Here is a 13,184-nt window from a genome sequence, read left to right as displayed (position 1 = left end):
TCCAGTCTGGACGACAGAGTGAGACTCCAACTCAAAAAAAAAAAAAAAGAAAAAAGAAAACTAAGTTACAATTTTTAGAAGAGCATTTTTCAGCAGTGCCTACTGGCTCTTTTCAAACTCACTATACCCATTTCAGTTAATTTAAAACATTCATTCTTTTTTTTTTTTTTGAGTTGGAGTCTCACTGTGTCACCCAGACTGGAGTACAGTGGCTGCTCCCGCCATCGCAGCCTCGACCTGCTGGGCTCCGGCAATCCTTCCGCCTCAGCCTTCCAAGTTGCTGGAACTACAGGCATGTGATTCCACACCCAGCTAATTTTTTTGATTTATTGTAGAGATGAGGTCTCACCAAGTTGCCCAGGCGGGTCTCGAACCCACAGGCTCAGGCAATCCACTCACCTCAGCCTCCCGAGGCGCGGGATTACAGGCTGAGTTCTTTTATTTAACCATTCAGTGGTCATTTGTGGAGTCCTTCCTAATTGATTGTGCTGGGTGTTGGAATGTAACAAAGATGAATAAATAGAGAACCCTGCCTTCCATGGGCTCACAAGTCATGTAAGGGATAAAGGAAATATAAGCAATAAGTGTACTATGTATATTCTATGGAGGTACATACATGTTTTGCACAGCAAAATAGATCACTGTGAAAGGTATTATTAGTTCACCTCTGGGCTGAAGGGGAAATCAGTGTTTCAAGTAAGACTTGGATACAGCTTGTAATATTTTGTAGCTCAAGAGTTATAAAGTTAAATTAGTCAAGATCTCACTCTTCAGGAACTTACTGTCTTATGTGGGTACTTACATTATTTGCCAAATGCTTATATAAAACTTACCTGGACAGGTATTTTTGTTCTAAGTACTTTGCAAATATTAAATTATTTCTTTTTTTAACAACCCTGTGGGATTTTGTGCCATTATTTTTACTTTTTTTAAATGAGGAAATTGTGACTTAGAGGTTAAGTTCCTTTTTTGACAGCTGTATGATTTGTAAGTACCAGAGTAGGGATTCAAACTCAGGCAGTTGGGATCTGGCTACATTATTTCCGAGACTCTTTCTCTCTTCAAAATTTAATTTTTAATCTTTTCTTGGAAAGTTATTATTAATCAGCGACTATGAATTCAGCAGGCAGCATTGTACTAGAGGTGTATTGGATGACAGAGTGAACCCATTTATTATTATATTTATTTCTTCAGTTCAGGCACCACAGAATATTCATTTTTGCCTTACCTTAAAAGCACAGAAATTGCCCTGTTGCATTATGAGATAACCACGCAGGATCTTGGAGTACTTTTAAATTAACCATCTTAGGCTCAGCATCTATACATGGCATAGGGACTCTAGTAATGTCCTTTCTCCTGCCTTTAATCCACCCACCATCCCTGGCTTTAGCTACGATATGCAAACTTCTGTTTGACTCCTTTGTATTCACCTAACTGTGTAATTTGTTTGTTTTGACATTATTGGAAGCTTTCTTTACTTTTTCATTTGGATTTGGGCCTTGAACTGTCTGTACCTGAATGTCTCACAAAATTCCTTCAGTTGTTCCTTTAAGACCACTTTCAAACCTTACTGAAGATCACCTATATTTGGCTTCTGTAATATCAAGCTGCTCGCTTTACATTGAAGCATTGCTTCTCACGGAATAACTTTGTTGTAGGAGAACAAAGTGAAAGAATAAGCAGATGTGGCTACATTAAGAAAAGTCCAATACTTGTGATTTACAGCTTTCAAAGCATTTTCACATTTCACTTCAGGAAGAAAGGGGGGGGAAAGATAGAGATTAAAAGGTAGTCATAAATTATTCACTGTAGCTAAGAGGTAGAAACAACCCAAATGTCTATCAGCCAATGAATGGATTAACAAAATGTGTTATATACCCACAGTGGAATATGATTCAGTCTTAAAAAGGAAAAAAATGATACCACACGCTACACTATGGATGAACCTTGAGAGCATTGTACTAGTTGGGATAAAGTGATAGAAGGACAAATACTGTATTATTCCACTTACGTGAGATAGTTAGGTAGTCACATTTATATAAACAAAGTAGAATGGTGGTTACCAAGGGCTGGGGAGAAGGAAATGTAGGGTGTTGTTTCCTGATGGGTATAGAGTTTCAGTTTTGCAAGATGAAAACGTGTTGGATGTGTGTTGCACAATAGTGTGAATATCCTGGACGTTACTGAATTATACACTTAAAATGGTCAAGATGGTATATTTTGCGTTATGTGTATTTTATAGCAGCAACAAAAAAAAGAAAAGATACGGGCTTTGAAGTCAGTTATACCTGCATTTGAATTTTGATTTCCTGCTTAGCTGTCTAACCTTTGGAAGTTTTTAGCCATTTCACTTCCTAGGATCATACTTTGTAAAATGGAGGTATATACATCATATGTTTGTTAGAATAAAGAGATGATCTCAGTTGAGCAAACAGCCCTCTACTTGATAAGTCATTGTCCACAAAGTAATAATATCTTAATTAGTTGGTATAAGTGACCTCTAAAACAAATTTTTTAGTACTTTTCATTATTTTGCTTTCTAACTTTATGTGTGGTGAGCTCAAATTGATCCTTTCCTATGTAAAAGAGTTACTAGAAATTATTTTTAAAGATTCCTTTAGTTTGCCAAATATATAGAGTTTAAAATCCATTTTTGTTTCTTTGCTTGTTTTTGTTTTTGCTTCATCATGTCCTTTTCCCATCCTTCTCTATCCTGCTACGTGCCTGAGAGGCTTATGTGCATGGTGCAGGGCCTCTATCAGCAGACATCCTTACCCTCTGGCTTCTCGATTTATTAATAGTCATCCATCAGAAGCTTGGCAGGAGGGAGGATAAGCGAGCTCACAGTTTACGTTTTCAATTGCTGTCTTCTTGTTGTGTCACCACAGGTTGAAGTCTGTGGCCTGTCAGGCCACCCTTTCCATATAGACTCTCTTTCTTTTCCTTCCCTTACCCCTTCATGCCTTTTTAAATGGGTAAATTATTCACATGGTTCAGAAATTTAAAACAATACAAAAAAAGAATGAAAAGCTTCCCATTTCCGTATCCTATCCACTTTTTTCCCTCTATGCTAAATAGATAATCACTGGTATTAGTTTCTTATATAGCCTTGTATCACTTAATGATGAGGGTACATTCTGAAAATCAGTGTAACCAGACAATTTAATCATCGTGGAACATTATAGAGTACTCTTACACACCCCTAGATGGTGTAGCCTACAGCACACCTTGGCTAGATGGGCTATTGCTTCTAGGCCACAAACCTGGACAACATGTTACTGTGTTGAATACTGTAGGCAATACAGTGTAACACAGTGATAACATAGAACAGTTCAGTAGAAGTATAGTATAAAAGATAAAACCTGGTGTACCTGCATAGGGCACTTACCATGAATAGAGCCTGCAAGATTGGAATGGAGATTGCAGGTATTGCTCTGGGTGAGTGAGCGAGTGAGTGAGTGGTGAGTGAATGTGAAATCTTATAACTCTACACTTTTATACATCTGATAGCACAATAGGTTTGTTTACACCAAACAAACATTTTTATATATGTGCTGAATATCTGTAGGATACCCAAATATATCTGTAGGATAATTTCTAGAGATGAAATGATAGAATATCTTCAGGATATCTATAGGTTATCCAAATATATCTGTAGGATAATTTGTAAAACTTAAATGATAGAATATCCGTAGGATATTTGTAAGATACCCAAGTATATCTGTAGGATAATTTCTGGAAATGAAGTTGCTGAGACAAATGAAAAATATCATTTTAGGTGTATGTGATCCTTTGAGAGAAAGTAAGCAGTTTTAATGCATTAAGCTAAGATTATAATGGCTGTGGCATCACTAGGCAATAGGAATTTTTCAGCTCTAATCTCATAATTTTTCAGTTATAATTTTATGGAACCATCATCATATATGCAGTCTGTTTTTGAGGAAACATGGTTATGCGGTGCATTACTGTTTATTAGTAGAGTTATTTTCTGTGTGTATACAAGTGAATATGAACATATATTCTTTTTTTTTAATATTGTTTCACACTTGGTGTAGATGTGTTAAGTAAACAATGTGTTTGGTAGATGCCTTTCCCTATCAGAATGGATGAGTTGTATCATTTTGTGATGTATTGTAGCTGCATGCTATTTTATTGTATGGATATACACTGTCTTATACAACTAGTCTCCTGTTGACAGACCTTTAGGTGATTTCCAGTGATTTTCTATGAAGAACAATTCTGTATTGGATAACTACACTGGATAACATTTTACTTCTATTTAAGTATATCTGTTAAGTAATTCTAGGAATGAAGATGCTAGGACACAGGAAAAATATTATTTTAGGTGTAATTCTGTAAGAGAGTTAAACAGTTTTGATAAAAATTGACACTACTAAAATTTTTATATTGGAAGTTCAACTCATTTAGACACAAAGATTACTTGGCTGTGACTTAGAGGATTAGTGGGTCTTAGTTATATTTGGTATATTACAAAGAAAAAAGACTATTCCTTAAGCAGCTCTCTACTGGACCAAGGCACAAACAAAAACCAAAACAGACATTCTTACTGCAGACTTCTGGGCTGACAGAAGTTTGGTGTCTGTGGTATGAAAACAGCATTTTAATCTCATGAATTATCTAAAACCGTAATCACACATTTGCTTATTATTTCTGAGCTGGGAGATGGTATTGGTACATTAAGCTGTTTGGTACCAAATGTAATCTGGGGATTAGTGAAAGTCAAATCCTCTGTGCATTCAACCTTGAAAATCTGATTGAGTTTTCTCTGTTGGTTGACCTTACAGTTAACTAAAAGGTCATATCCATCTTGGGGGATGTCAGGTACCTTCTCTCCCTCAGGGACGATCAGAGTGCTGGTAGCAGGGGTTTTAGTATACTAAACTCACAGCAAGGGACAGACATAAATCCTTGAGACAGCTATCTCAAGATTTCATAGATCATTTTGTACATTTCTTCATTTTTTTGCATTGTATTTTATGAAAACATTGAGCTAGGTGTAATCCCCAATCAAGTAGAAAACACAAACTTGTTGATTAAACAGTGCCTATTAAAAAACAATAAAATTTGTGATCAGTTCTGAATTTCGTATTGGAAGACACAAAGGCCTGAGAAAGAAGTACAGCAGTCATGATTTTTTTTTTTTTTTTTTTTTTTTTTTTTGAGCTGGAGTCTCACTCTGTCACCCAGACTGGAGTGCAGTGGCCGCTCCCGGCCACCGCAACCTCGACCTGCTGGGCTCCAGTGATCCTTCCGCCTCAGCCTTCCAAGTAGCTGGAATTACAGGCATGCGCTACCACGCCCAGCTGATTTTTTGATTTATTGTAGAGATGAGGTCTCGCTGCCCAGGCGGGTCTCGAACCCGCGGGCTCAGGCAATCCACTCACCTCAGCCTCCCAAAGGCGCGGGATTACAGGCTGAGCTACCGAGCCCAGCTAGCAGTCATGATTTAATCCAAGTCTGCATGACTCCAGCCAAAGGGCTGGGAGCTCTTTTCATTGTTGTGTGGCGCTTTACTTTATATCCAGTAAATGCAGCCTAAGTGCTTTTGGTAAGGTTTCAGGCTTTAAAATTTTTTAAAATAAATTTCAAACAGTGAATATTATTTTCCAACATAGTTCACAGCTTACTTTATTTAATAACAATATATTTTAGCAACTTAAGATTTGTGAAGTGTTAGGCATTTTATGTGGATTTTCCTTTATTTGCTTTTTGAAAATCATAGATATATCTTAAACTTTAATATATATGGTAAAAATACATTTTTTTCCTAACTTTTAGAATCTTTATGTTACTTCAAAATGTTAAATGTCACTAATACAGAAAAGAGCATTTGGAATTCTGACCTTATGCAATTAAATATTAAGCTGTGCGTCCAGTGTGAATTTTCAAAAAATGTAAAAATACTTTATTATTTAAAAAGAAAGTAGACAGTGAAATCTGTTTTGGCACATATACATATGCATTAAAAATTCTCTTTTTTTGTAGGAAGTTTCAGTGTACCTGATTTTTTTGAATCTTCTATCTATGCCAAAGGTATTTTCAATTATAGCTTAAATTGATAAATGAAAGATGGGGTTTATTTTCTTCTGATTAAAACTGAAGTCATGAATTGTTACACTTGATGGAGCAACTGACGTTTGACTTATTGCTCTTTTCTGAAAAAAACAAAACTGATTTAGCTCATTTATATTATAAGTGTTACAGTTTTCAAACTCTGTGTGTGTGTCTTTATTCATGAAAAATTTCTGAAAGAGTATATAAAATTGTTGGTTATAATTACCTCTGGAATATGGGTGATAAGAGAAAATTTAAAAAAAGTGTATATCTGTCATACTGTGTTAAATTTTTACCATGAGCATGTATTATTTTGTAGAAAAAAACAAATTAAAGATACTCTTCTATTTCAATGTATATAATTCCCATTATGGAATCCATTTAGAATTCAGATTCATTTTCCAGGATCAGAACATAGTGTAGTACTGGAAAACAGACAAAATGACTAGTTAGTTTATTTGATGACTTAGTATTTATCTCTTCTTAGAAGCTGTGATCAAAAGCTGCAGATATAATTTGCCATTCCCTTCTCTCACCATCCTTCCTTCAAGTCCTTTTCTGCTTTCCTCACTTCCCCTCCCTCCAACCCTTAATCCCTTTTGAATAGTATTTTCTGACATCAGCAAATTCTCTGATGCTAGTACCCAGTAATTCATTTCTGAAGCTACCTGCAGGAGTTAGCATCAGACCCACTCCCCCTGCCCTGCAGATGAAGAACTCAGTCCCCCAAGACTGTTGTCACGTCAGATGCCAGCCACGTCAGAGGCTACCCCTACTTTTACTTGGCTGACTACAAATGTGGAAGTTCCAGGATTCCCTCCTTAGTTTCTGTAATAACTCACAGAACTCAGGAACACACCTTGCTTATTATTACTGACTGAAGTTTTGTCAAGCAGAGAGAGGCTTTGTCAGCATTCACAAATCAGATAAGATCTTAAGGTTTTAGAACCAAATCCTTGGATAGCCTAGTTTCGGTCTTTTAATTTTAAACATGAAGAACCTGCATCCCAATTGGATGTACTTTTATAGAATTGCACAGTTATTAGCACATGTGGACTAGAATCTTTAAATTTTTGTGGCCCATTGAATGTCCTGTAGTCTTTTGCATTCGGGGGCTCCTCTAAGGGAACATCGTAAATCTAGCAGACTACTCTGATGTGTCCTCTCAGGGGACATAAAGAAATTGCTGGTGCTTATACGGGACAAACTTATGCAAGGGTAAATTTTTCAAAAATGTATATTTTCTTACAGTTTTCCATTCAAATTGCACAAATAAAGATTTGGAATATGCTGAGATAATATGTTAAAAAAATCATCTGGTGTTATGTAGAAAGAGAATGTGTAAAGCGCTTTCATAGTGGGGCTGACGATTCTTTATAACAGAAGGTAGCGATAAAGAACGTTTTTATAAGAAAGGCAGCTGTGGAGTATAGCTTTTGTGTCATGTGACATCACTTGAAGAGCTAGATAAACCTTGAAAGAGACTTTTGAAGTTGAAGGTAGATTGTATTGAAGTGTCGAGCAGCACAGATCGAATATATCTATCTGCACTGGGTCAGAAAAGAAAAATTGGAACATTCTTTTGATAAATTTCATTTCGTGATTTTCTAATTTACAGTTGGAGATTTTTTAATCCATTTGTTTAGTTAGCAGAACAGTGACAAAACGCAAAGACAAAAGTGTGAGAGTTATAAGCAGCAATGAAGATGAGTTCAATTTAGACTTTTATCTGGATAAACTAGAGTAAATAAACATTGATGTGGAAGAAAACAACAGTAGTAATAGTGATATCATTCCACTAAGAAGAAAACAGGCAAATGTAATAGAAATTGATAGTGACAAAAGTATTCGTTTCGAAGAAGTAGAAGACAAAATATCATCAAATGAAGACTAGGTAGATGCTACAGAAAAAGACAATCCTCCAGGGAGAACAAATTTTCTTATACATCCTAAAACAACAGGACCACAAATAGCAAGTAATATAAGAGAACCCTTTGACTATTTCACTTTGTATTTTACAAACAAATTAGTGGATAGTGTAATGCAAGAAACTAATGTTGTGCAGATGAAAAAATAAAGAAAATGTAGCTATCATATAAATCAATTTGGCATAATGATGTGATGCTGACCAACAGGAATTTTTAGCTTTTATCACTGTTACCCTAAATATGGAAATAATTCAAGTACTAAATTTGTAAGAGTCCTGGTCAACTGCTTTCAATAATAAAATACCCTTCTTTTTGGAAACATTCAGTAGAGAAAGGTTTATGCAAATCTTTTGGATGCTTTGTTTGAAGACACTTGTGTCAAGTAATGGGGTAATAAGAACTCACATTTCAGCCAGGCTCGGTGGCTCAGCCTGTAATCCCGTGCCTTTGGGAGGCTGAGGTGAGTGGATTGCCTGAGTCTGCAGGTTTGAGACCCACCTTGGCAGCAAGACCTCATCTCTACAATAAATCAAAAAATCAGCTGGGCATAGTAGCGCATGCCTGTAATTCTGGCTACTTGGAACACTGAGGCGGAAGGATCGCCGGAGCCCAGCAGGTCGAGGCTGCGGTGGCCGGGAGCAGCCACTGCATTCCAGTCTGGGCGACGGAGTGAGACTCCAACTCAAAAAAAAAAAAAAAAAAAGAACTCACATTCATGAGGCCAATAATTATTTGGAATACGGTGATTCAAAATTTTTGTAATATTTTATACCAGATCAGACAGTTTGTGTTGATGAATCCATTGTTCAATTTAAAGAGTGAATATCATTTATAACATACAATCCAAAAAAGCCTACCAAATTTATGTACTAGCTGATTCTAAAACAGGGTATCTTTTTTCAGTACTCCCCTACTGTGGCAGCGTAACATCTGAAAATACCATTTGACCTGATCTTCCAGTAAGCACCGGAATTCTATTACATTTATATGAAAAGTTGTTGGGAAAAGTTCCCAATGCAGCAAAATATCGCATGTTTACTGACAAGATAGTACACTTGTATTGTCCTAGCAGAAGAGCTACTAAAGATGAAATGTCATCTTACTGGTACAATAAAAGTCAATCAAAAGGGAATACTAGCACAAATCAAAAAGCCAAAGTTTTCAATGAAAAAACAGCGTGTTAGAAAAATAATCTTATGCTTCTTGCTTGGAAGGACAAAAGGATCATTACAATTCTCAGCACTTGGAATCAGGCAGGAATGAAATCTCCCACACAGACATTATGTGGTGGAAAAATTATATCAGGCCAAAAAAGCCTGAAATAAATTTAAATTATATTGCAAAAATGAGCAGTGTAGATCATGTGGATCAATTTGCTTCTACATATTTTTTTTCCGAAAATCTTTAAAATGGTGGAGGAAATTATTATTCTGAGAACTACAAATACGTGTTATTGTGGCAATCCCTTCAGGTCCCCTCCCACTGTGGGAGCTTTTCTGTCCTCTTAATAAATCCTGCCTTCTCTCTAAAAGAAAGAAAGAAAGAAAGAAATATGTGTTATTAACTTCTTTATACTGTACCAAGCATCAAAAAAAAAAAAAAAAAAAATAGCATACCTATGTTCCACTTGAAATTTGTCAAGTTTCTGATCAATCAGTTGAGAAGTGATTTTTAGGAACCAGAAATACCCTTCTGCATCATCTTCAAATAACAAACAGGATGATAAATTACATTTTTTTTGTTGTTGGAATTCAGTCCTTTTTTTTTTTTTTTGAGTTGGAGTCTCACTCTATCACCCAGACTGGAGTGCCGTGGTCGCTCCTGGCCACCGCAGCCTCTACCTGATGGGCTCTGGAGATCCTTCCGCCTCAGGCTTCCAAGTAGCTGGAACTACAGGCCCGCGCTACCAGGCCCGGCTAGTTTTTGATTTATTGTAAAGATGAGGTCTGCCAAGTTGCCCAGGCGGGTCTTGAACCCTCAGGCTCAGGCAATCCCCTCACCTCAGCCTCCCAAAGCGTGAGTTTGCAGGCTGAGCCACCGAGCCTGGCTGGAATTCAGTTCTTTATATAAAGTTCCTTGCAAAAACAAAACAGAATAAAAACAAAGCGAAAAGGAGGGCAGGGCAAAGTTTAAAAAGGAAAAAGAATAACGAGGGGAATAAAAGGAAAGGAAATAAAATAAGATGATTATTGCTTCTCCCCAGCCTCCTCCTTGATCCCTTCCTTCACCGAGGGAGCCTCCAGTTCCTCTGCCACCTCAACACCGTCGTCCTTTTCGCTCGATCCTTTCTTTTCTCTCCCTTCTGTTTCTTTCCTGCAGTCTTCAAACTTTGCTTTGAATTTCTGTGCATTCTCGGCGTTCAGGAAGGGAATGGCCAGCAGGCTCCGGCTTGGAGCATTCCTTGGCAGAGTCTGCGTGGGCATTCCAGACCCAGGCGCGGCCACTGCCTGCTGTGGGCCCTTCAGCTCCATCCTTGCGGGGTGTAGTGGTGGGTGCAGATCTTGAGAGTCTTGTCCCTCCACACGAGGAGGTGGGTGGCCCCCTTCTCCTTGTGCTGGAGGAGCTTGACGTCACTCATGCCTCGCTCCGTCGGTTCTGGGAGGTCGTTCTCGGCAGCAAATTGGAAATGTTTTGCCCGCCTCTTAAAAAGTTCCTCCTTGACTTCCTCCAGAGTTTTAATGTCTCGCTCAGGGAGAGAAACCGTCGGCTCAAACTGGGGGTCTGCGTTCTCAGCGGGGGTCTCGTGGTCCTCATGAGAGGCCTTGGGGCGGCGGCTGGCCTGCGAGGTCCCGATTGGCTCTTGGCCTTCGGGGACTCTCGGAGTTCCTGCCCTTCGCGTCTGGCCCCGGCGCTCCCGCCTGCCCGTCCTGCCCTCCGCCTCGCGACCAGAACCCCCAAATTACATATTCATGTGGGAAGAAGAAAATGAGACTGCATTGTCTGCTCGAATAGAAAAACCTCTGGTGGAAAATATCCAACAGATTACTATTTCACAACATGTGTCACTGAACCTGCCATGCATGTCGGTGATCGTCTCACGTGTGACCACTCATTAGAAAAATATAACAGGTAACATTTTGATTTTTTTTGTCGTCTTAAGTAAGTTTCTCAACATCCAAAATTCCATTATAAGTCAAATAGCATTACAATAAAATAATCAGTTTCAGTGCCCTACTATTTAATATGAAGTGATTTGTTTTTCACTATTTTGTAAAGAAGTGTGCTGGTAGGTGACCTGCAATGTCAAAAGGTTAAATTGTAACTGTTCTTTGTTGCTCACTCAAAATCTTTGTTTAGTAGACAATAGTTGAGTAAAAAATGGAAGGGAACATAGTATGATGGAGTGAAAAAGTCCTCAGTGGTATTATGCGACCCATCGGCTTCCTCGTTGTTAACTGAAACTCCAGGCCTGAAACCTCCAGCTTTAAACACATCCTTCATTTATCCTGAGATGCCATAAAAATCTTATTTATTTTTTGCCTGATACGACATAAAAAACAGTGGGAGAGATTGTAGGGCCACAGTGTTTTCAGTCAGATTCAGAGGGTGAATCCTACCTCTGTCATTGATTAGTAAAGTCACCTCCTCTTTGTCATCTGTTATTTTGAGGATTGCATTATGTTGTGAATGTGAAGTGCCTCGGCTACTGATGAAACATTAAATTCTTAAATATTCCTAGCTCAGTGTCATCTTTGGTACCTTCTCTGTGCTACTGTTGTTGTTCTCTGAACCTAGGTGTCTAGTGGTTGGTCTTTGGAGGTTACAGCTCATGTAGTTTTTCATTCAGCAATCATGCAAGCTCCCAGTTGTGTACCTCTTATACAGTCAAATGCTATCGGCCATGAAATGAATGGAACTGCATGCTAATATTCTGGAACTTGCAGGTTACAAATGCTTAGCTGTAATGTTTATTGAACAAAGAAGTAGATTTTACCTAGGAAAGGTTTATGTTCTAGTGAGAAAGGTACCATTTTTTTTTTCTTCTAAGGGGTGTAGTAGAGTTGTACATAAAGTGCTTTATGAGTATTATTAAGATGGGAGTGATTGATTCTTCCATTCTTGCCGCCCCATTGAGGAAAGGGACAATTGCACAGAAAAAGTGAGATTTAATGTGGTTGAATCTTGAAAATAAATGAAGATGAAATTATCATAACAATATCACAAGCAGAGCAAAGAGCATCTGCAAAGACATTAGCTTGTAGTTGATATGTGTCCTGTGCAAGGAGGTAAGATTTATAGCATCTTAGAGTTAATTCTTGCTTGTATAAACCTTGCAAAGTCAGGCAAGAGTGATAAACAGGGCTTTCTTAGTGTTTTGTAACACTGAACTGTGAATGCTTTATGGCTTTTTAGGGGATTATTTGATTAGCCTTTATCTAGGATTCCAGAAGACCCTAAGTAACTTAATTTTATGTTCAATTTTGTGCTTATTTTTTAGTCCATTGCTCTTCTCTGTTAGTATGGGCAGTTGAGATTTGACATTGTAGAACCATGATATATGCATTTTTTTCAATGAAAATCATTGATGAAAAGGAAATGTGTCATTACTTGAAAGAAAATTATAGCAATTTAGTAGACCACGTTAATGTAGTATTTGCTTTCATATCACAACAGAGCTCACCCAAGTTCCTGCCCTCTGCAGTTTTGAGTTATACACTTCATGGTTATTTTTTTTGCCTCCACAGAAATAGAAAAGTTTCAAAAAGGAGAAGGCAAGGATGAAGAGAAGTACATTGATGTGGTGATTAATAAGAATATGAAACTGGGACAGAAAGTGTTAATTCCTGTAAAACAGTTCCCTAAGGTAAGACAATGAGGTCTACACTCCAGGTATTTCAACCTTAATCACGGGGCAAATGTTTAATTTATATTCTGTTTGATATTTTTCTAGAGATCTTTTCTCTTAACACCCTCCCACACACACACACTTTAAAGTTAATTTGAAACTTATTTAGTGAATTTAGTGATTCAGTCTTTCTTGTTTGTCTTTAGTATGACTTATGGATCCCTACAATATATAATCTTATGAGTCCTACTAGTGAAGTAACTTTGGGCAACTTATGTAACCTCTTGCCGCTTCAGTTTTCTCATTTCTAATCTGAGATTGGATGATTGATTAAGAATCAAGTAGGATAATCTGTATTAAATGATCAGTACAGTGTGCAGCACATACAGGTTCAA

The 13,184-nt window shown here is 37.6% G+C and overlaps 1 protein-coding gene and 1 pseudogene across 2 annotated transcripts in view; one reads left to right on the top strand and one right to left on the bottom strand.

Annotated features, from left to right (window-relative positions):
- KHDRBS3 (KH RNA binding domain containing, signal transduction associated 3) overlaps positions 1 to 13,184 on the top strand; it is a 222,788-nt gene that overhangs the window by 67,201 nt on the left and 142,403 nt on the right. For both annotated transcript variants that reach the window (XM_021712876.1, XM_008059199.2), the window contains exon 2: positions 12,689 to 12,807. In XM_021712876.1, coding sequence (XP_021568551.1) covers positions 12,689 to 12,807 — 119 coding nt within the window. The remainder of the gene's footprint in view (positions 1 to 12,688; positions 12,808 to 13,184) is intronic.
- On the bottom strand, positions 10,190 to 11,774 carry LOC103261610 (annotated as a pseudogene).

This window comes from Carlito syrichta, unplaced genomic scaffold (assembly GCF_000164805.1).
Source record: "Carlito syrichta isolate Samal-C Ts95f unplaced genomic scaffold, Tarsius_syrichta-2.0.1 Scaffold91408, whole genome shotgun sequence".
Classification (NCBI taxonomy): Eukaryota; Metazoa; Chordata; class Mammalia; order Primates; family Tarsiidae; genus Carlito; species Carlito syrichta.
Note: the sequence above shows the minus strand (reverse complement) of the source record. Positions and strands in the feature narration are given on the sequence as shown.